Source organism: Saccostrea echinata, unplaced genomic scaffold (assembly GCF_033153115.1).
Source record: "Saccostrea echinata isolate AGI-Se365-2 ecotype Australia unplaced genomic scaffold, CSIRO_AGI_Sech_v1 ptg000001l, whole genome shotgun sequence".
Classification (NCBI taxonomy): Eukaryota; Metazoa; Mollusca; class Bivalvia; order Ostreida; family Ostreidae; genus Saccostrea; species Saccostrea echinata.
The window spans coordinates 33,678,018-33,700,587 of NW_026889750.1; the positions used below are offsets into that span (position 1 = coordinate 33,678,018).

At 32.8% G+C, this 22,570-nt stretch overlaps 1 protein-coding gene across 3 annotated transcripts in view; it reads right to left on the minus strand.

Moving 5' to 3' along the window:
* Window positions 1–366: 366 nt before the first annotated feature.
* Window positions 367–22,570, minus strand: part of LOC133190192 (oxidation resistance protein 1-like) — a 39,286-nt gene continuing 17,082 nt past the window's right edge. For 2 of the 3 annotated variants that reach the window (XM_061325684.1, XM_061325693.1), the window contains exons 6-17: window positions 20,540–20,641; window positions 15,427–15,633; window positions 10,971–11,149; window positions 9,712–10,811; window positions 7,734–7,775; window positions 6,012–6,174; window positions 5,568–5,754; window positions 4,954–5,064; window positions 4,640–4,792; window positions 4,122–4,217; window positions 3,784–3,857; window positions 367–2,383 (exon numbers count right to left, since the gene is read on the minus strand). In XM_061325684.1, coding sequence (XP_061181668.1) covers window positions 2,242–2,383; window positions 3,784–3,857; window positions 4,122–4,217; window positions 4,640–4,792; window positions 4,954–5,064; window positions 5,568–5,754; window positions 6,012–6,174; window positions 7,734–7,775; window positions 9,712–10,811; window positions 10,971–11,149; window positions 15,427–15,633; window positions 20,540–20,641 — 2,556 coding nt within the window. In that variant the 3' untranslated portion in view covers window positions 367–2,241. The remainder of the gene's footprint in view (window positions 2,384–3,783; window positions 3,858–4,121; window positions 4,218–4,639; window positions 4,793–4,953; window positions 5,065–5,567; window positions 5,755–6,011; window positions 6,175–7,733; window positions 7,776–9,711; window positions 10,812–10,970; window positions 11,150–15,426; window positions 15,634–20,539; window positions 20,642–22,570) is intronic. The other variant, XM_061325701.1, reaches the window with a different exon arrangement.

The window sequence follows — 22,570 nt, forward strand, 5'->3', positions numbered from 1 at the left end:
TGTATCTTGGGATGGATTTTTCAATTCATATAATTTTACAAAACTGGCCATGGATAATGCAGATAATATCATTAATAGCTGGTACTGGAGATTTATAGTGAGTGACCATAACCTGAAGTAAACGTTTGTCAATCTAATAATTGAATATTTTATTTGTAAATTCTTGCTTGAGGAAGATAATTTGTACAATTTTCAGTCCAGTGTCTGCCCTATCAGAGTTTATAAGTGTGTCTTTCCAATAAGATTTTTTTTTCTGAGGCTTGCTGGGCAGGCCTAGGTAGTTGAAATATAAGAAGCAATATACATCTACTACCCAAATACATGTACTTCAGGGTTGATGAAATGTGTAAATATGAAACATCATAAAACATTTCTTACTAAATTCTTTATTGTCTCAATAACATACTATATTAAATATTAACTCATATAAAACATTACTTCTTACAAGTTTAAAACCCTATTTTGAGGAATGTTTAAAATTACAGTGTATTACAGCCAACAAAAAAAAATGCATGGAATTTTTCAATAATTTTTCTAAGAAAAAAACTTCAAATACTCTCCCCTTCGTCAGATTCTAATGTGACTCAATACAATCCTAAAGAATAACAATTCCGTATCACATACAACATGACTATATGATAAACAATAATACAATTTCTCTATCACACTTGATATATGATATATGAGCATTTCTCAACACAAACAAAACCCACCCTTGCCTCAAAATTGACAGTTCTTTTTTTTTTTTTTTTTGGCAAGGATCAAGTTTGATAAGCGACATCCCTATAATGTGAAGTGCCTGTCTAATTAATATCACAAAAACACAAAGTGATTTTGAAATACATACAATACTTTTAGTACTGGTATCGAAGGTACATGTAAATGCTGAAATCTTAAGTGGTTTATACATGGTGTTATATCACAGAATTCAGGATGAAATGGCATTCTGAACAACATTTGTTAATCAACACAAAACACAAAAAAGCTTGCTAACATAAAACATATACATGTATACTGAAGCACTTTTTTTTAACACAGTTTGATACATTAATTCTATTTCCGACCATACTTTCGTATTATAAGCCGGAAATTTAAAAAAACAAAACAAAAAAACAACGCACACACACATTCACACATAGCATTAATTCTGCTTTAATTTCTCATTTTAAATGTTAGTTGACCGATATATCATTTATAGATGAAAAATGTTTAATTTAAACACAATTATGCTCAAAACAGCATTCACTTTCTGAGAAAATTTACCCCTTTTATTGAACACAACAGGAATCATTACAATATCAAGAAAGGAGAATGTAAATACAGTGAAAACTGTCTAATCTGACACCTTCCTAATCTGTTTCACTGTGAATTCCAACCTTTATTTCAATTCCCATTTTACTATTTTCCATGTTCTTGACACTGTGTAATCTGACACCCTCTCTATTCTGACAAAAATTTAGTCTCCCAATGCATGTCAGATTAGACAGGTTTCACTGTACTTATTTCTCTGCTGTGTTTGTTTTATTTAAAGTTATGTCATCACAAATGAACTTATAAAATTCATACATATTCAATCCCAGACATAACTATAAGTTCATAACTAATGTATCACAATATTCATGGTCAACAAATATTAAAATAAAGCACTATTTATTCTAAATATAGTAACACAGGAAGCCTACATAATATGACTAGATATCATGATCTATATAATCAAGCACAATTAACTGAACACAAAATTTTGAATAGAAAGGTCAATCAAATTGTTCATTAAAAAGTTTTACAAAACACAATTCGTCTCAAAATCTCTGTTACCAAAACTTATTTTATTAAAAGATGGTGACTTTATTGCATATAAACATTAAGCATATATATATTACACACTTACTAATGAATTGTTTAAATATCATAAATTGGAAACCTATCAAATTAATTCACTCCTTTGAATAAGCCATTATTCAAATCTTCTTGTGAAAAATATGTCCTAAAAGCCATAAATTTTCTCACGTTAACTAAGTAAATGACATCACAATTAATCTGTATCACCTTGGCTAAATGACCTTGAGGTTTGAGTCAATGAAGATCTATATACATTGAGACATTACGGGTTTATTGTAGACTTGCCAATTTTTAAAGTTAACACTTCAGCAGTACAAACACCAACAACTAGGTGAAGTCTTCTCGGTAATTATTGCTGAGTTGGAGACGTAACATGCCTACTGGACTAGGAGACACACTGCACTAGTCCTGTGAAAATATCCACGCTTCCAGCACCTTGACGATGAAATCTTCTGATGAGGTGAGAACATCATTGTCATAGGTATCACAGTGATGAGTCTGACCATGGTACAGATCACCATCAAACCACAAACCAAACAGGCCTCTAAAAATAACAATGGACTTTACTTTAAACAAGGAAAATCGTTGATGTTTTCCTGACAAATGTCTAAACAACTACTCATGCTTTTAAAATAAAAATAGACAATGCTAGATGAAATCCTGCAAAAGTATGGGTAATTGAAATTTAACCAACGGAATACCGTTAGTTCCATTAATATATCTTATAGTTTCTACTGAAAGTTACAGGCTTATAGCAGGAAAAAATACTTTGTTCAAATCCTGCAGTTGGTTTAGGAGCAGAAGTAGATTTAGCCCCCCCCCCCCCCCCCCCCCCTCCTCCAGTCTTTCACTAATTGACATTTTTTCTCTTTACATGTTAGCAACTTTGCCTTATGAATTATCATAATACAAAAGACTGTATGCAGAAAAATTGATTAAAGCACAAATTATTAAAAGCTTTAGTAAATTTGAAAAATTAGAATGAACCACTTTTACTTCATCTTGAACAATACCATAATCATTATTTGATATTTTCTCTTTAGCAAGTTATTACTATGATATACAAATTGTACTTCGGGTTTGTTGCCATGATGCTCTCAGTGGCAAATATGCACATTTTACAGGTAAATTTATAAACACAACTGACTAATTATCTTTTGATATATTAAAATATATTCACAACTTATAGTGATATCAATTGCTTTACCACGATTTCCATGGATTCACATACAAAAACATTTTTTTTTTATTCATGTGGTGTTAATTGCCTCATTTTTCTTTATACATTGGGTTCGACGCCATCTTATGTTCCAGAAAATTCCATAAGCTATCAGATCAGATACTGGCCAAAAAGATCTGTACATTTTTTTTTTTAATCAGAAATCATATCAAAATTTCATCTGTATAACTTAAATCAAGTTTTCATTGAATAATTCATTATTGACATTTTATCAAATAATTAAACAATTGCTTGTTGTTTCTTTCCGTAAAAATTACCAGTAACTTAGATCTGCCAACCGTTACCACCACGTTACTCTCTTTTTTGCTATTCACAACTGTTTATCGAAAAAGAAAGTAGACTTTTAATTAAATGTACAATAATTGATACGCGAATAAAATCTGAACATAGTTTACGGACATCATCTTATACCTAGTGTAATATAGGCAGAGTAATTATGAACTCTGGTGCAGTCGTTTCAGAATTTATTTGCAAAATTTATTAATTATAGAGATGTAGACAATATGGAGGGAATGATCCTTTGTTAAAAGTTGGTTTTCCATTAATTTATCTTAGATGTACTTTATTACTTTATTTCACAAATTTTTTTTTTCCAAATACAAATGCCTCAGTGGATGATAATTCCTGATCCCTAAATTCAGTGAAAGTCAGAAAGAACCCCTTATCAAACCTGGTGAAATCAGCATAGATATATATATACTAACTGGCCGGCCCCTATAGATAGACTCTCCTGGTTGCCTTTGATGAAAAAATTATTGTCTCCTGTCCACCTAAATACCTGTAAATAACATTAATAAAACGCAATGAATTCAAAGGTAATATTTATTAAAATATACCAATACATTGGACAGCTGGTTAAGGAAAAGGGAAGTTGAGGAAAAAGCATGTCTGGGATAAAAGCCATTAATCTATACATTGCTACACATATTATAACAATACTAATATACTGTAAATGTAAAAACAAGATTCTTAAAATATTGTTTGCTTTGAATTATTCTGATAAGTATATACAGAGTACATTTACATAGACATCTTCCCATACCTTGAACTCTGGATAGAATGTAAATAAAAATGATTCCCCCGTTCCGTAGAAATGGTCACTTGGTTTCAGTTCACAAGATGTCACTGCCCCAAAGATCTATACAACACAGAAAATGGCACAATTAACATTTTGAAAATGAGTTATTTGTATAAACAAGAGTCTTAGACACTACTTCTGCTGAATAATCTCATGTAATAACAAGGAAGATAACTCAGATTCATGCAATTGAAATCAAGACTCTCGCAAGCAAAAGAATGTACATTTCAATGGTATCTTATGTGAAAACATCACTCAAGTGAAATTCATGTACATGTAAAAATCTAAAGTGAATTGCACATGGAATTCTTTACATATGAAGTTTATGCAAGGCTTTCGGCTATTAGCTAAATTAAGACAAGAGAACCAATAATACCTTTATTTGGACAGAAGATTGCAGAGGGCAGTAAGCACATTTAAGTACGGTACATGTACCAGGATACTTTTTTTTAATGTAATGTCCATCACAACTGTTTACTTACATTGTCATTAGTGTCCTTGACTAGGAGCATGACAGGGCTGTCCACACCTTGCATATCTCTGTACAGGGTTTTCAGGCTAAAGCCATGCTGTTCTGTACTGTAGATCAGTGTCCAGGGGTAACCAATGGTCCGGGCCGGCATATGTCGACTGAGCTGTAATACAGAAGATACATCTTACATTTCATACATGTCACAGCAAATTCAAGTCCTAAGCTTATTTTTCATGTTCCTGCCAGGTAAACTCAAATTTAGAAACATTAATAATTTCTGATTCAGTGTACAGATACCCAGAGATTTCTGACTTCTTATCTTACCATGAGTACGTGATAGTCATCTACAATGGTGGATTGTCCATGTAGCTCTGGTAAGATCGGTGTTTCCTCTGTTTCGGACTTCCTCCTGTTGGCCTCTTCTGCACTGATTATCTAAACAAAATTAAGTCAAACATAAGTCACAGTGTTTTCATTACCTCTAATGCTTTGCATGAAGATTCAGAATAACAATTGTCTGAAATCCCTATTCATCCTTCTCTGTGCTCATAATTGTTAATAAAGTAAATGTACTCATTCTCTCCCTTTTTTTCATGCCTTGTTTATAAATGCAATTCCCACAACACATGATCTCATTTACATAGCATGTTATTATTTCCTTTGTGTTTACATATTCCTTTCATACAACATTTAGACTGCAGTTTTATTTTGTAAAGCAAACTTCCCACCAAAAAACTAAGTATCTACCCTCTCCATACCTGTCAATGGTACACAAAGCATCTGAATTTATCCCTTCTCTTTTTTTTCAGCTCCATTATGTAACAAATTGAAGTCTGTAACTATTAATTTGATTCTTACCACATTCCTGAAGTCCTATAAGCCCCCTATCCTCCACTACTAAACTCTGAAACTCTATACTCAATTTTCACCATCCCTACCTCCCAGTCTTTCTGTAAAGCAGTCAATCCATTGCTAAAGTACTCTTCAAAAACTTCCATTTCATCCGGGTCATCTTTATCGTCATCATCAAGGACAACAAAGCCCCTCCTCTCCGCAGAAATTTCCTCATCGTCCCCATACAACTCTGGCTTCCACTGGACAAAGAATGCGTAAAGCTGATCCACCCTACAAGGCAAAATAAATGTATCATTTCAACAATAACCTAAATGTTTTTATTTCCTTTAATTAAAGCAGCAATATGTAAAAAAGGGTATGCTACTTAGAATGTTGCTCAAAAAAATAATTAATTTCCAATCACACAAATTTAAGGTACTTTCACATGGTAGAGGACTCACAAGCATTATCTTTATAAGATTTAACCATTATTACATTAGGAAGATTTCTGACATGTATTATTCCTGAGCTGAGCCACAATGACCTACTTTTCTCTAGGTATGGAGAACCAGTACTCTGGCTTCTTTTTCTTTTTTGTGTAGGCTTGGATTGGTGCTGTCTCAGAGACATGTTTATTGACAGGTTTACCCAGATGTAGACAGAGGTACAGGGGTGGATCCTCTGCAGCAACAGCGGGGCGGGGAATCAGTTCTGAAATAATGGAGGGAGGGTGTCAGAACAGCTTAGTGTGCAAGTCTATACTAAGAAAATATTTTGTTACAAAGTAAACATTGGGAATCATGTAAATAAGAGGGAAAGAAATTACATATTTACTGACAGATTTTAGTTTGACAGCTTGATTTCCTTCTATAATCACTATCAATATACATGTATTTTGCATGTACATGCATGTAATATATCTGTAAATCAGAAATCATTGCATTTTTCCAACTATACTGAATTCCTTATCAGATTCAAGTATATAAATAAAACAATATCAACATCTATAACATGTATGTTCCTTAGTAAGACAAATTAAACATGCTGCAACCTTTGCTTCAAGTTTTTTTTTAAGCATATTGGTGTTATACTCTAGAATGACATATATTATTTTAAAAGGCCCTTTTGAGCTCTCTTCTTGCTAATGCAAAAGCAGCAGTTTTTCAGCCTTGCATGAGTTGCCAATTTCTGATGCCCTAAACACATCTGAACCTTTCTCTTCATGTTTTAAACATAATAACAAATATTAGCCAAGCTATGTGTTGAAAGATGCAACACGGGGATAAAACATGCAAAGGACAAGGTATGGTAAAGGCCGAATATGGCCCCTTATTTGATATAAAAAAAATCAGAACGCGGTTAAAATTGCAATAATTAGCAATTAAGAACTTTAAATGCAACTTGTTTTAAAACCAGCATTAATTTTGATTGAAACTGTACAGGGAAGCCACATGAGGGTGACAAAGTAGAACATTTTACTAAAATTTCTCTCCATTCTGATGGAATTTTGTAAAACTTGAGATACTTTTCAATTTGGGAAACATAGAGCACAAGCTTGCTCATCTGACATTTTTAAACACAAGATGTGTCTGATACTTACGCCTGAAATATACAAATTTGGTAGATAGGCAAGATTGTGCTCTGTGATTTCTGAACCAAAATGCGCTTTAAAATTAATGGAAAATTGAATAAAAAGAAACTTTGGAAATTGACAATTTTGTGACCTCTGTGTATCATATCACTTTATATATCAAAACCTATACTCATTTTGTAATGTGGATACAAAAGGTTTTTGATTATGAAGTACTGCACCATTTTAAGAGATACCTCAAACCAGGGGCCAAAAAGGGGTCTTAGCCTATCTTGTCCTTTATCAACTTTTCATGCATAAAAACAAAGAATTCTAAAATGTTTCTGCAAGTAAACTTTACCCTGTATACTATTTGCAGTGCTCTGCAACTAGTCTCTACCATGTAACTGGAATTTTTTATTGTAAAATGTACTCATGCCAGTTTCTGTTTGCAATGCAATGCTGCCAGTATATACTATAATACAGTAATTTCTGCATGGACTATTAAATTACTCTTTGCTTGCAATGCTCTATAGCCTTTATCTACTGCAAAATACCTAGATACTATACATTGATACAAAGGTCCCCACTTTTACATGAAAGTTTTTTCCCCTGCATGAAATCAATGCAGTTGCATGTTTGCTTTCTATGTATTGCAGCATTAACATAGATCTTGCAATAGCTAGATTAGTAAACTTACTGTATTTCCATGAAAGTTGAACATTTATGCATTGTATAAGCTCTGTTACAAAATACAACACCACATGAATTCACACACAGTGGTTAACAGTGATTGATCACTGACAAAACATGGTTGTAAGTATTATAGACACACAGTGAAATCAGGAGATGCAAAACTAATATGACAGCTAGTCTTCTATATACTGTATTTCTTATCCAAATGACCAGTCTTGATATAGAAGAGAATACCACAGGGTGAGAAACAAAATTCAGTGACCACTCGATCCAGGGAATGAGTTTGAGATCATATCCACTTTTCCCCTTGATGATTTTACTGGTTCCTTATAAAACTTGCTTTTTGCCAAGTAATAAAGAATAAAGTTTGTTTTAGATTAAAGAGCTAGGTTCACTTTATGCTTAAAATGGCCCTGTAGATATACCAATTCATTGACTAACATTCCATGTTTTATTTCAAACATGAAGATAAAGTATAGACTTAGTGCTTTCATTTCTTATTAAAAATTTTCTCCAGAAAGTTCAGGTATTGGAAAACAGGCTTTATGAAATTGTAATGTTCTTGAATCTTATGGAAAACAGGTATATTTGAGTACTTTCGGAGAAGAAAAATAATATGAGCACACTCCTTGATCTAAGAAATAAATCATGTTTTGTAATCCTCAAAAACAGTTCTATAATTTTATAATTGGATATTTTAGATCAGAGGTTGCGCTCTATATGAAATATCGAAAAATAGCTTTAAAGATTGGCCATTTTTGTAGATTTTTTCAGGATATGATGAAAATGACGCAATTCATGACATCATAATGCATTCACTAGCCAGAAAATTGTGTCATTTTTGATAGATACACAATCACCAATGGTCAAAATGGTAATTAATGCATTGTCAACTTAAACTAAGCAGTTTCACTTTTTTAGAAATTCGCAGGGCCAAAAAAGGCCCTAAGTAAAGCTTGTTTTTTCTTTATCTTTTCAAACTTGTCTGATGTACATAATTATGATATCTGTTCATTCAGCATCTAAGTCTCTTGTCAAATCTGAAAGTACCTTTACTTTTGTTTCATTCTCTTGACATTATCACCAGATATAAATAGAAGAAATTGTCATGCCAAAAATTTTGGTCGTCACCAGGGATAAGCAGATTACAACATCCACTTGTTCTTGGTCAATTTTCACTAATCCTGGGCAAGTGGACAAGTGCTTTTTTCGCACCCTGTACCATAAGGGCAATTATTTTTAAATTTGATTTTAGCATTGAACACTAACTTCTATGAATAAAATTATTAAGTAGACTGCCAACTTAGATTTAAGCACGAAAATTGGAAAATTGTCTTCTAGACTATCAACAAATTTTAAGGTAATGCTCTGTATAAACAGGAAGGTAAAATTTTGTGTAAAGGGTAAACACTGTTTTTGTGTAAACATACTGCACTGTGGTGAAGAGAAAAGGGGAGATAAATTGTTACCTTTGATTAAATCTGACAAGCTGTCATCTGAGAAGTAACACTTTTGATTGTCAACTAACACACAAATACATCATAAAGTCTAGTCATTTTAACTTTACACATGTAAACATTTTTTATCATGACATTTCTGCAGTCTTGTCATTCATGTATCAAAACAAAGATTTTTCATAAAACAAACATTAGAAAAAAAATTAATAAAGAATGACAATTTTACAGAGGACAAAAAAACTAGCAAGTCACTAAACAAAATCTGGAGAGATCTAAACAATATGAAAGGCATTTTATATGTAATAAATGCCAAGTAAAGAAGAAATTACAGAAAGACAAAATCCAAGCTCTGAAAAGCAAAACACTTACCCAAGCCTTGTTAAGTTAGTCAAGAGAAAACAAATTAGTTAAAAAAAATTTTTTAGTTGCACAGATTTTTAAATTTCAATCTCAAGACAGCTTTACAAATATTTTCACTAGCATGGAATTCTATTCTATGAACTACAGAGACAAGAGTTAGCTTACTATCAAAGGACTGGAATAACTCAGGTTTATCTGCAAGCTTAACTGCATTCTCCACCTCCACTTCAAGATCTGCCCCCATTGGATCCGACTTCTCTTTAGGTGAAGAACCCAGGGATCTCAATCTCTGTTTTATCATGTCACTTTTTCCCTTAATATCCAGTATATCAGTTTTCCCCTTTTCATTATCATGAGTTACCTCCCCTATGTCCTTAACTTCTGAACCAGTTTTAAACAATCCTGTTGCGTAATTAACAAAAGCATTCAAGTGAGGAGCTACGTTAAATGAACCAAATGAAGCTGACCTACTCTCTGATTGGCTAGGCTGCTGAACTAATGGAATATCTACAGGAGTGGATCGAAACTTTTGCTGTTCAAATTCCTCCACACTTAACTTAGAGAGTGCTACCTTGGCAGTTTCTATGTCTTTAGCAGTTACCTGCCCTTTAGAACTTTCTGACACAGGGAGATTATGGTACACAATGTTTCCTATTCTCATTTCTTTTGGCGATGTCCCAGGGACTGGGCTAGGGTCATTTATCCTATCACTCTCATTTCCACTGAAAAACATGGGCTTAGACTCGGATTCTGTATCAAATGAAATCAAATCTTTCTCTTTTTCAGAATTATATGAAACATCATTTGACTTATTTGTACCATTTTTCTTTGATTCAATACCAGGGGAGGAACCATTCACTTTTTCAAAATCTTGCAAATCAGACTCAGAAGAAACAAATTCTCCAAAATCGTTAGGTGATGTCATTTCTAATTCACCAGTATGATAATCAGTGTTTTTATCCCTGTCAGACATGTTACTGACAGCGCTGGACTGACTGTTGTCACCTTTTACTGGGGAGTTGGTTGTTGACACGCCTCCTCCTCCTTGACTAGCAGAACATGAACACAAGCTTGCAGAATCTGACTGAGGACTTGGAGTGACTTTGGGAGGAGTAGATGCACTGTCAGAGATGGTCAATCGGTCACTCATAAATCCAGCATCTGATGCTGCTCTTGCAACCTCAAAATTTGGATGACCTTCACACCAAGACTTGAAAAGAGGACAGCTCTTGTCATGGTATACTTCAGGCTTCTTACCCCCTTCACTACAAAAATAAACCAAAGTTTTCAGTGAAATAAATCCTGGATTTTTATCAGATACACAAACTTAATTTATAGTAGAATGTTAAAAATCTGAAATATTTGCGCAATTTTTAAATAACCTAAACTGCATAGAATTATGGTCCTTGCATTAATTCACTGACCATAGACCTTTGGCCTTCATTGCAGCAATGTCGTGATACATGGCTGCGCTGATCACCATGTCCATAGGTGCTACTACGCCATATCTCTCTGCTCCATGTTCCAAAACAAGTGGATCCGATACATTTGGGTCAAACATGACAGCATTAGGGGTCACCAATAACACACCACTCACAACTCCCTGTATTAAAAAAAAAACATTAACGGAATCAATTCTGCAATGAGATACACTGTACAAAGAGAAAAGTTTTTTTTCTACTTTTGATGTTCAGAATAACCATGCTCAGATAGAAATAGTGCAGTTTTGTAGATTGAAAAAGAATGTATAGTTAAACACACTTATAACAAAGTGCTTTGTTATAAATGTATTCATTATATGTGTACCTGGTAAGTTAACAATATATTTTAGAGCCATGGGGAATGTAATTCACTTCGCTGTCAGCATAAATTCATTATTTACAAGTATGTTCACTATAAGTGTGTTTTACTGTACAGTCTTTTGAATGTGCATGCAACAGAAATGAGGATTCTGATTTTTTAATCATGTTAATAACCCTGTCATTAAGGAAGAAATATTTAGTGGGGGGGGGGGGGGTTAATTCGATTGTCTTTTCTGGCATGGTTATTAAAAATTTAAGTATAAAACTGTGCTTTAAAGGTTCATGGTGATTATTAACTTTCTTAGTTTTTCCATGCTTGCAAATATTTGAAGAGAAGTAAACAACATATCAACAAGTATAAAGTAAAAAATAGTTAACATTTAATCTCTGTATCTTTCTTTATAAAAATTGATTATTGTTGAACAGCTTGTGAAAACTTTATTCCCTGTGACATTTTCATCACTTATTTTTTGTACAGATTCACACATTTTTAAAAACATTAATTTTTATAAACATTTTGAAGCATTTACTCTTTTTTTTAATTGTAGTTATACATGTAGAAGACAGGAAGTCGGAGATAAATGGAATCACGGGCTTATGCAATTAGAAAATTAACTAGTAATGTGCCTATTCTAATGTCTGAATAAACATTTCATTCATAGTTCACATCTGTGTTGGTGTTATAAAAAAGTCATCATAAAAGTACACCATTTATGTTTCAAGATTTCATGCATTCTGTTTGAAGATAAATTGATTTTAGTTAATCAAGTAATTCATCTTGCAAGTAACAGCTTGCTATGTCTTGTCATATGACAAGGTTTTATTAGGAGAGAACAATCATGCTCATTATGGGAGCCCACTTTTGTTTCTGTCCAACAGAAAAATCCCTGCCTAAAACCAAAGGAAAGCAATGAACCAGGAATGATGAAATTATAAAACCCCACCCATTTTTACCTTCTCTTCAGCAGAGTTGATATAAGCCTGTTATAATAATATTATTAATGTTTCAGATGTTCATGATGAAAGCTTGGACAAGATATAAAGCAACATTTTTATTTTAATATCAGCTAAAACATTTTACGGGGCATTTATGATGTACATAAAAGTAAGAGGATCATTCAAAAAATATGTAAACTTTTATACAGTGTGTTAAATATTTTCATTTTATAACATCATACTATTATGAAGCATAATTTGGTGGACATATATTAACAATAAATCTGATAAATTTGAATTTTCAAAAAATCAAATACTGTGGAATCATCACTGTTTAAGGGGGATCAATGTTCATGGATTTTGTGCAACACCCTTATCCACAAAATTACATCCCCATGAATAATAACTTTTACAACATATCACTTCATTGAATCTTTAGTTATACAAGTTACACATGAAATTACAACCCCATCAGGGCTCTAATTGGCAACTAATTTAGTCACCATGGCACCTAAAATATTTCCATAAGTCCCCAAATTGGCGACCATTTTAAATTGATTTGACGATCGTCAAATTCCAGAAATTTTTCACATTTTTAACAATTTTTCTGAAAAAGCAAAAAGAAATTTCAAAGAATAGGAAATTATTTATAGCAATGGACATGTCATGTTTTCTTACACATGTCATGGGTCCCTATATTCTTTTAACTTTTAAAGTTGGCGCCTTAGAAAAATTGTCTGGCAACTAAAAATTTGCATTGGCGACTAATTTTTTTGGATAAGGTGTCAGCTGGCACCTAAATTTTAAAGGCCAATTAGAGGCCTGCCCATGAACTAGTAACATTTTGATAACCTACAAACACTGACCCCAACAAATTAAAATGATTCAACAGTATATCGATCATGATAAATAGAAAAATTATTTGAAAATGAAAACTGCAAAATTAGGGTCACAGAGCACATTAGAATTTATCAATTCATTAAAAATACAATGTATGATTTATATTGTTAAATCTATATTAAGTACAGTTCATAATTTCACATGCCAAATTGCAACATAATATATTGCTTTGTTGAACAGAAATCAATTGCAAAAGACAGGTAGTCCTCATTGAAAAAGCAAGAGAAAGATGACGTAGGACGACACTGAGCAGTGAGTAGCAATACAATTTTATGTTGCACCTGGGAAACTCCAAAATAAACCTTTAAAATGCTGGAGGAAGCACTAATTATATCAAAAGTGAGTCATGCATTTATGTATTAATGGTAAGAGGCCATGTATTGGACATTAGAGGGTCTGAGAGGAAATGGATTATCAGTAAAAATATGGTCAGAAAGTTACTGTAAATCACCATAATTTAGCAACACCTTATATTTTGCGAGATAGTAATATAGCATTAATTTATAAGCGAGACAAAATTTTCATGAATTCTGGTTAAAGTTCTACATAATCTTCATTAATACAATTCTATGCGAGACTGAAATTTTTGCAAGCAGAGCACCTCGCATAAATATATGAAAATAAAGTTCTCGCCAATAATAAATGATTTACAGTAGTACAAAAATGAAATGTTATGGAAGCTATGGGTGCTTAACTATTGTGCAACTTATGAAAGCAGAGTAACTTGGTAAAAAAAAAACTGATAACACTGACAAATTAACACATGCTTCTTAAACAATTATTGGTATACTGAGTGTCAAGTAGTATAAGAAACATTTTTAAATACTGGGTTATGCGTTAATGACCAAAGGTGAAAAGTAGAGGGCGACATTTTTTAGAAAATGTCATGACGTTGTTTTTGGCTATACAATATTGTCAAGTGGGCTCTGTGGTGACAACTTATTGATTTTAAATTCAAGTATCGTGAGTTCCATTTGATCAAATGGAATAAAACGACACACAATGACAAAATAATTGATTTTACATATAATAAGGTGTTGATCTTGAATTTCTGTAAAATAATATAATGAAAAGCAACATTGTCTAAATATTTTTAGAATGCAACATTGTCTACATATTTTTAGAATGATCCTTGTATATTCATATACTAGGGCTGAAACGATTCCCCGAAATATCGATATTGTTCAGCATTACTGCTCAGTTCAATGTTTGATTCACCATCTCGATTTTTGGTTCGGTACATTTTTTTATAATAGGGTTTGGTTACTCCTTGAAATAGTTCGGGTTCGACCTCATTTTGATAGTTTGACACACACGAGGGAGAAAATTGTGACGGAGAAAGTTTCAGAGCAGGCTGCCATTGCTAGTATTGACACAAACAAAGTGCTCTTTTAATCTACAGAAGCACAAGGAGTGCTCTTTATTGTATCACCACCTTTTACTTGCCTTCTGAAATCTGAATACATGTTTTCTTTAACCTTATGATTTGTTTCTTTTTTATTGAATTGTGACACAAGTATCGCAATATGTACTGTATCATGGAGGGGGCGTATTGTTTCAGCCCTATCATATACCATTTTTTAAATATCAGAATGACAATAATTAAAATTCATTGGTAACATTTTAAAACATTTTCTCTTTAAGTTATTACCAGTTCCAGCTACCTTATTTTGAAAAATTTTACAAGAAAATAGAATATTCCAATCTCCTCTTCTATTACCCAGAGCATAATTTCACAAACAATTTCTTTGACATTTACAAGATAATGATAAATATGATAAAAAGAGCAATTTACCATCTCCCACTTTCATGCAAAACTTGGGACAATTTATAGCTTCCTGCACTTTGAATTTTTAAGTGGATACAATAAACAAGAAAAAGATTATTTTAATTTTCACCAGTAATTGGATAATTGGCTCTGTGCATTATGAGCTGTCAATGAGACAGGATGAAAGATATTTTACTGCAACACATTTAACCAGATCCATTTTGCAACAGTTTATACCATCTGACATCTTTTTTTTTTTTACCAGGAATGTTTTACATACAGTTATCAGCCATACTTATATATAATTTTGTATACCACTAGACCAATAATATGAAACATGCTTCCATACAAAAAAAAAGACTAGTAATAATGACAATTATTGCCTAACAAATAAATATGTAGCCTGCCGCAATAGAGTTTAAAATATTCTGTGATATCTAAATCTCATCTGTGACATGTCCTTGACCTACTAACCTGTCCATCAGTTATGTGTTTTGCATTGACTTTGATGAAGCGTTCGTAACATTCCTGATCAAGTTCACGAGCCTCCTCTTCTGAAAGTTTATGTGGAATTTCAAATTCAGTTTTTTCTGTAGGTGAAGAGATAGGGGTAGGTATCCGTTCCACATGTCCAGGCACACGGGATGGAGGTTTATCAGCCATCTTTGTCAAGGGCAAATCCTAAAAAAATAATTACCTTCTTCACTTCAGAAGTTATTATAACCAATAGAATAATATGATATTCTAAGGTGTTTATAATGCAGTCCAAGATGTCACCTTGTGATGGTGTATAGAAAAATATTTAATTAATACATCTACATTCCAGATTGTGATGAATGGTTAAGATAAAGTCTTTGAAACCAGTACTAAGTGCTTGTTTTCTTACAACAATTTTATAAGTTACTGTACTATGGCTCAATTCATATTAAAGGTATCACTGGTAGTTTTATAATGAGAATGAACTTCATCAATCATAGATCCACAGATAGAATAGGTATACAGTGTTTCCCCTGTAAAAACTCCCCCCTTTTAATGCCTCCCCTGCCAAAAAATTTCCAAATCCCACAATATAAAACCTGTTTTACCATCCCACCATCTGCCAATGTGTTTCAGGTACAAATCCGTCTTTTATCATTATGATCACCCCCCGATAATTACCGCTAATAAAGAGACCTTTTGATTTATTTTTCGACAATTAGATCAGTAAATGTCTGCATTATAATAAAATTAAATTACATTTAATGTATTTATTAAGGAATGAATTTAATAGCTACCCAATTTATACAGTATAAAGTGGGTTGGGGCAGTTTAGGCTTTATAAACCGCGAAGCTGTTTATAAAAAAGCGTGAACTGTTCCAACCCACTTTATACCGTATAAATTGGGTAGCTATTAAATTCATTCCTTATAATTTAATTTTCATTCATTTTGTGTAAGAAAAAAGATTACTGCCCTTAAAAAATGACATCAATTTGTACAAAATTTAAATGTAATGTCATGACAGGCGGATCTATACGTATTTGACGCAAGTCACTGTGATGTAGGCAACCAAATTTATATGATATAAAGTAAATTTTTTATCTAATCAAATACTGCGTTATAACCAGAATTAAATTCTTTGCAGTTAAAGTAATAACACATGTCAATCGAACACATATTTGTTTATTCATATTTAAACTAGAAAGATTTCCTACATTAGTACTATGTATATCTGTTAATATGGTTAATCAGGACCTAGTATTTAAATTCGTTGACGGTTTACACACCTTTTCACGAGTTTTAACTAAAAAAAACCCATTCGAAGGCTATCTCTCTTTGTACAGTTAAGACGTGGCACGAATCCACCCACCCTCACAGTATTTTAAAATTGTTTGACAATATGTACATGTACGCTATCTTTCTTTTCTCGCTATAACAGAGAATGAACTTAACAGAAGAGTTTTTTTGTATAGTGAATAAACTGCACTCTTGAGAGCACTTCTATACCTACACACTGTGTTTATCTATGGCATAAATTACTTATGTTCAGACGAGTGTGAAAGAATTAGAACATAATGTCAGATTATATTCATACCCCTTTAAAAAAACCTTTTTCAACATGTTCAAAACTTGTTTATATTTTAAAATCAGTAAATATCATAAATAACACTGATTATCACATTGCTTAGTTTGATTCATTGACATTCCGACTCTACATCCTGTTAATATCCATTGTCAATCTACAGTATTAATCACATTAGTAGAAAAAACATATAATAAAGCTAACAATAATTGATGCATAAATAAACAGTTGAATTGCATTTTCTGTACAAAATTGCTGTAAGTAGTGAACTTCAGATGTCAAGTGCAATGGAATGTAATTTTAAAATATCCGTGTTGGTTGTCTACAAAAACTTACTGAAGAATGCTTATCCTGAAAATATGATGTTGTCTGTCCTCCTTGATATATTTCCCCCCTCTCCTTTTTATTTCTATTCATTTTCTGTCACATTTTTGTATTGTAGATATACTGTAGATTCCTTATTTTTCGCGAGTACTTATTATCGTGAAATGGCTCTTTCACGTCAAATCACGAGAACAATAATTCGCGAGTGGACGGTTGATCAAGGGATTTTACATTGATTTCAGCACCATAAAAATAAAAGCGAGAAATTTTATTTCGCGAGTGGTGCGCGATAATTAATTCCTCGTGTATATTTAGGAATCTATAGTACTACTGACCAGTTTGTATAAAATGTATATATGTAATTAATATTGTACTCCATGTACCAGTATTTTGGTTTGGGCGAATAAATTGAACTTGATCTTGGTAAAATTTGGGAGATATACAAGCCTTGCTGTGTTTACAAGCAGTACTTGAGGTTTTTATATAGGATATCCAAATTTGCTAGGTCTGAAAAACTGAATACCATCATATATAGCCTTATTTCAGTCCATTTACAGAATTGTTGAATATGGCAGATCCAAGGTCAAAATGTATTTTATTAGTTTTGAATGGACAGACGCCAGACTTGGACTTGAAATAGTGATCCGTAATTTGATATACAAGGTCTAACGACTCTGCATCAGAAAATATGATCGACATTTTTTAAAATTTTAAACAATAAAATAAAACCTCAAAAAATATCAACAATAGATAAATATTTTAAAAATAAAACAGTGTATCAAAAAATATCAAAGATTTAATATCAATGAAGAGCAATTTTTTCTGCTTTCAGGTGCCTAATTGCATTCCCCTGTTATGATGCCATCCCCATTATAATGCCAAAGTTGTCAAGGTTCAAATGTTGGTGGTACAATAGTTGAACACTGAACATTTTTTGGATAAAAAGCAGGAAATTTTAAATTTTCCCATATTCTAACAATTTTTGGTGTATACTATGTAAGTTGATGAAGGTTTCTCAACAAGAGGCCCATGGGCCACAACGCTCACCTGAGTCAATATGGCCATGCTGTTCTTTGTCAGCAGATTTCTTCTTCTATATATTCATATGTAAAGCTTTGATCACCTGTTCTAGGCATACCCTATCCCCAGGTGCCATGTTTTGAATGAAATTGAATCTAAACTTTCTGAAGATGCTTCCATATTCATATAACTAATCATGGTTTTGCTGTTCTTGAAAACGGAATTTTAAAGATGTCTGCCACGCTACCCTGTGGGGTAGGGGGGAGGGGTCATGATTTGAACAAACTTGAATCTACACTACCTGAAGATGCTTCCATATCAATATGACTAATTATGGCTTTGTTGTTATTGAGAAGAAGATTTTTAAAGATATTTCTTATATATATTCTTTTGTTAAACTTTGATCCCCCATTATGGCCCCACCCTACTACTGGAGGATGCCTTGAACAAACTTGAATCTACAATACTTGGGGATGCTTCAATATCAATATGACAATCATGGCTTTCCTGTTCTTGAGAAGAAGATTTTTAAAGAATTTTCCTATATATTCCTATGTAAAACTTTGACCCCCCATTGTGGCCACACCCTACCCCCAGGGGTCTTGATTTCAACAAACTTGAATCTACACTACCCAAGGATGATTCCATATCAATATGACTAATTGTGGCTTTGTTGTTCTTGGAAGAAGATTTTTAAAAGATTTTTTTTCTATATATTAATATGTAAATCTTAGATCCCCCACTGTGGCCCCATCCTACCCCCCGGGGTCATGATTTGAATAAACTTGAATCTTCACTTCCTGAGGATGATTCCACTTCAATATGACTAATTGTGGCTTTGGTGTTCTTGAGAAGAAGATTTTTAAAGAATTTTCCTATGTATTCCTATGTAAAACTTTTATCCCCAATTGTGGCCCCACCCTACCCCCAGGGGTCATGATATGAACAAACTTGAATCTACACTACCTAAGGATGATTCCATATCAATATGACTAATTGTGGCTTTGTTGTTCTTGAGAAGAAGATTTTTAAAGAATTTTCCTAAATATTCCTATGTAAAACTTTGATCCCTCATTCTGGCCCCATCCTACCCCGGAGGGTCATGATTTGAACAAACCTGATTCTACACTACCTGAGGATGATATCAATATGAATTATTGTGGCTTTGTTGTTCTTGAGAAGAAGATTTTTTAAAGAATTTTCCTATATATTCCTATGTAAAACTTTGATCCCTTATTGTGGCCCCACCTTACCCCCAGGGGTCATGAATAAAACAAACATGAATCTACACTATGTAATGAAGGTTTCCCATAAGTTTTAACTTTTCTGGCCCAATGGTTCTTGAGAAGAAGATTTTTAAAAGAAAACACCAAATTGTCCCCAATTCTTATTATCTCCCCTTGGAAGAGGGCATGGCCCTTCATTTGAACAAACTTGAATCCCCTTCACCCAAGGATGCTTTGTGGCAAGTTTGGTTGAAATTAGCCCAGTGGTTCTGGAGAAGAAGTCGAAAATGTGAAAAGTTTACAGACGGACGGACGGACAGCTAGACGGACGGGCAGACAGACTACGGACAAAATGTGATCAGCTCAGGTGAGCTAAAAAAACTATTTTTTTAAGGCATAAGCCACATCCTGAGGTCCACACAGGAGGTTGGCTTGCTGAAAATGTGATTTTGATTGTAGTCCTATTTGCTGATGGAAAAATCCAGAAAATGATGTGCATGTGTAGGCTGATGTACGTGACAGGTTACACTTCCTGCTAAATACTTTTTCATGATTTCAATAACCTGAAGTTCTAAGATTTTTTTTTATACAGAATATATGGTGAAAATAAGTTCCAGTGTGATAAAAGCAGTTGATTACAATTTTATCATGGAATTTAAGTAACAACATCAAATTCTTAGAAAATTTGAATTGGTGAAAGAAAAATGATAATTATTTTCTATAAGTATTCAAGTTCCTCCATTGTTTTTGATACTTTAAAGAAATCAGCCTTAGAAAACATCAAACTACATCAAAGTATTTATTCAGTAGTATTGGTTATTGCTATCATGTACAATTAATATTACTTGTGCAACAAGGCCTTAACTTTATCTCTGCTCTTTTTTCTTTTTGTGATAAGATTTCCTCTATTTGTTTTTCAGTTTGTGTGTTATATGTCATCATTCTGATTATTTTACCATTGTAGGAAGGTCTTTTTTAGGACTGCCCACTTGAGTGTGTGACTTCTCTATGCTTTCTTCTATTTTGGACCTCGCTGAACCATCTGGTACATACAGTGTCTACAGAGAAAAGTAACAGCTGACCAGTTAACACACAGCAATATTGCCCTCATATTATATAGAATGATAAATGATTAACCTGGGGGGAAAATCAGGACACATTTAACAAATTTTAAAATCTAGAAATACAGTCAAACCTCATTATCTCGAATTCGATGGGACCCAGAAAAAAAACTTTGAGATATCCAAGGGTTCAAGATATTAAGGGTAAAATACTTAAAATATTAAGTGCTTGGGACTTCCAAATCACTTCGACATATCTATGGTATTTGAGATATCTTTGTTCGATATACTGAAGTTCAACTGTATCAGATTTAGGGTAAATATAAACTGTCACCTTTGAATTGTTCTCCAGCAATCATATCCATTTTCAATCAAAAAAAAGAAAAAAAAGAAAAAGGAAACAGTACTTTTAAAATGAATTGAGATTATGTAGAAATGGAAACATTAGCTAAGACAGGACTTCATCTTTATCTTTCAAAAAAAAAAAAAGTTTACCCATATCATATAACTTTAACTCATGTAACTTCAAGGAAATTCCTTCACATTTTTTAATTTGATTCATTCCATCGTAATCCCCCCCCCCCAAAAAAAAATCACATAATTTGTTCTAGATTTTCTAATCATGAATTTTTTTTTTCAATATGAAGTATAATTCATTAATTAAGCACGAAAAAGCTTCATTAAAGCTGTGAAACATAGTATTGATATACTCAAATCAGCGTTATCTGTTGTCTTATTGATTTTCCTCACTATCTAAATGTCAGCATAGTCATTACAACAAAAAATTAATGTCTTCATTAATTACACCACCATTTCTGATTTATCAATAAAATTGTCATTTAAAAAAAAATTTCCATTCCTCCTGCAGTATGGACCTTGTATTTGTTTTAAAATACCGGTAAGAATGTTGAAACAAAATGCTATAATAAAATATACCTTCTCTTAAAACATTATGAACAGATATCCCATTTTTATCAATAACATTCAGATCACGTTACTCTTTTATCAACAGTGATGGAGTGAAGCTTGCACACACAAATACAGTCTTTCACACCAAACATTGTGGGTAATTGTTAAAACTGGAACTTGGAATGTGACAAGATTAAATGGTTATTACAGGACTAAATAACTACTTGATCAAGCCATTTCCCCATTTGCATTAATCAGACATCAGTACTCTTACACAAACATTCCATTTGAAAACTCGGTGAATTGTTCTCGGATGCTTTATAGGCAATAAACACATTATATAATATCAAGTGTGCATATTAAGAAGTAGATGACACTTTTACTGTGAAAAGATGCGACAAGTATGGCTTTTGTATACTGCCTCTTGTTCTTTTCATTTAGTTAAGTTTTCATTTAGTTAAGTAAGCCCTCATCAATGAAAGAAAAGTATAAATGTAAATCAAAATGAGGCCCATGGGCCATAATGCTCACCTGAGTCACTTTGATTTCAGTCCAACCCTAATCCAGGGCTGATAGCTTAAAAAAAATATTTAAAAAAGTTTATTAATATTTAATTTAGTCTTGCAACTCTTGAGCAGATTTTTTCCTATATACTAGTACATACTAGTACAATGTACTCCCTTGTAAAACTCTATCTCCTATTGTAACCTATTCCTGGTTGGCACACTTCACAGCCCCATGATGCATAAACTGACTTGTTTTGATGATCATAGGCTTCAAAGTGCCAAAGATATGCATCAAAATCAATTTGAAAATGAATACCTGCAAAATTTAAAATGTATGTCATTATGGTTTACTTTTGAATCAACATAACATGAGGCCCTAAGATGCATCAACTGACTAGATTTGATGATCCTAGTCCTTATGGTGGGCAAAAGATCCATATTTTCACAAAATATAATTTTAGGTCAATTTGAAGTGACATTGAGACCATGCCCTTTGCACATGGTAATGTAC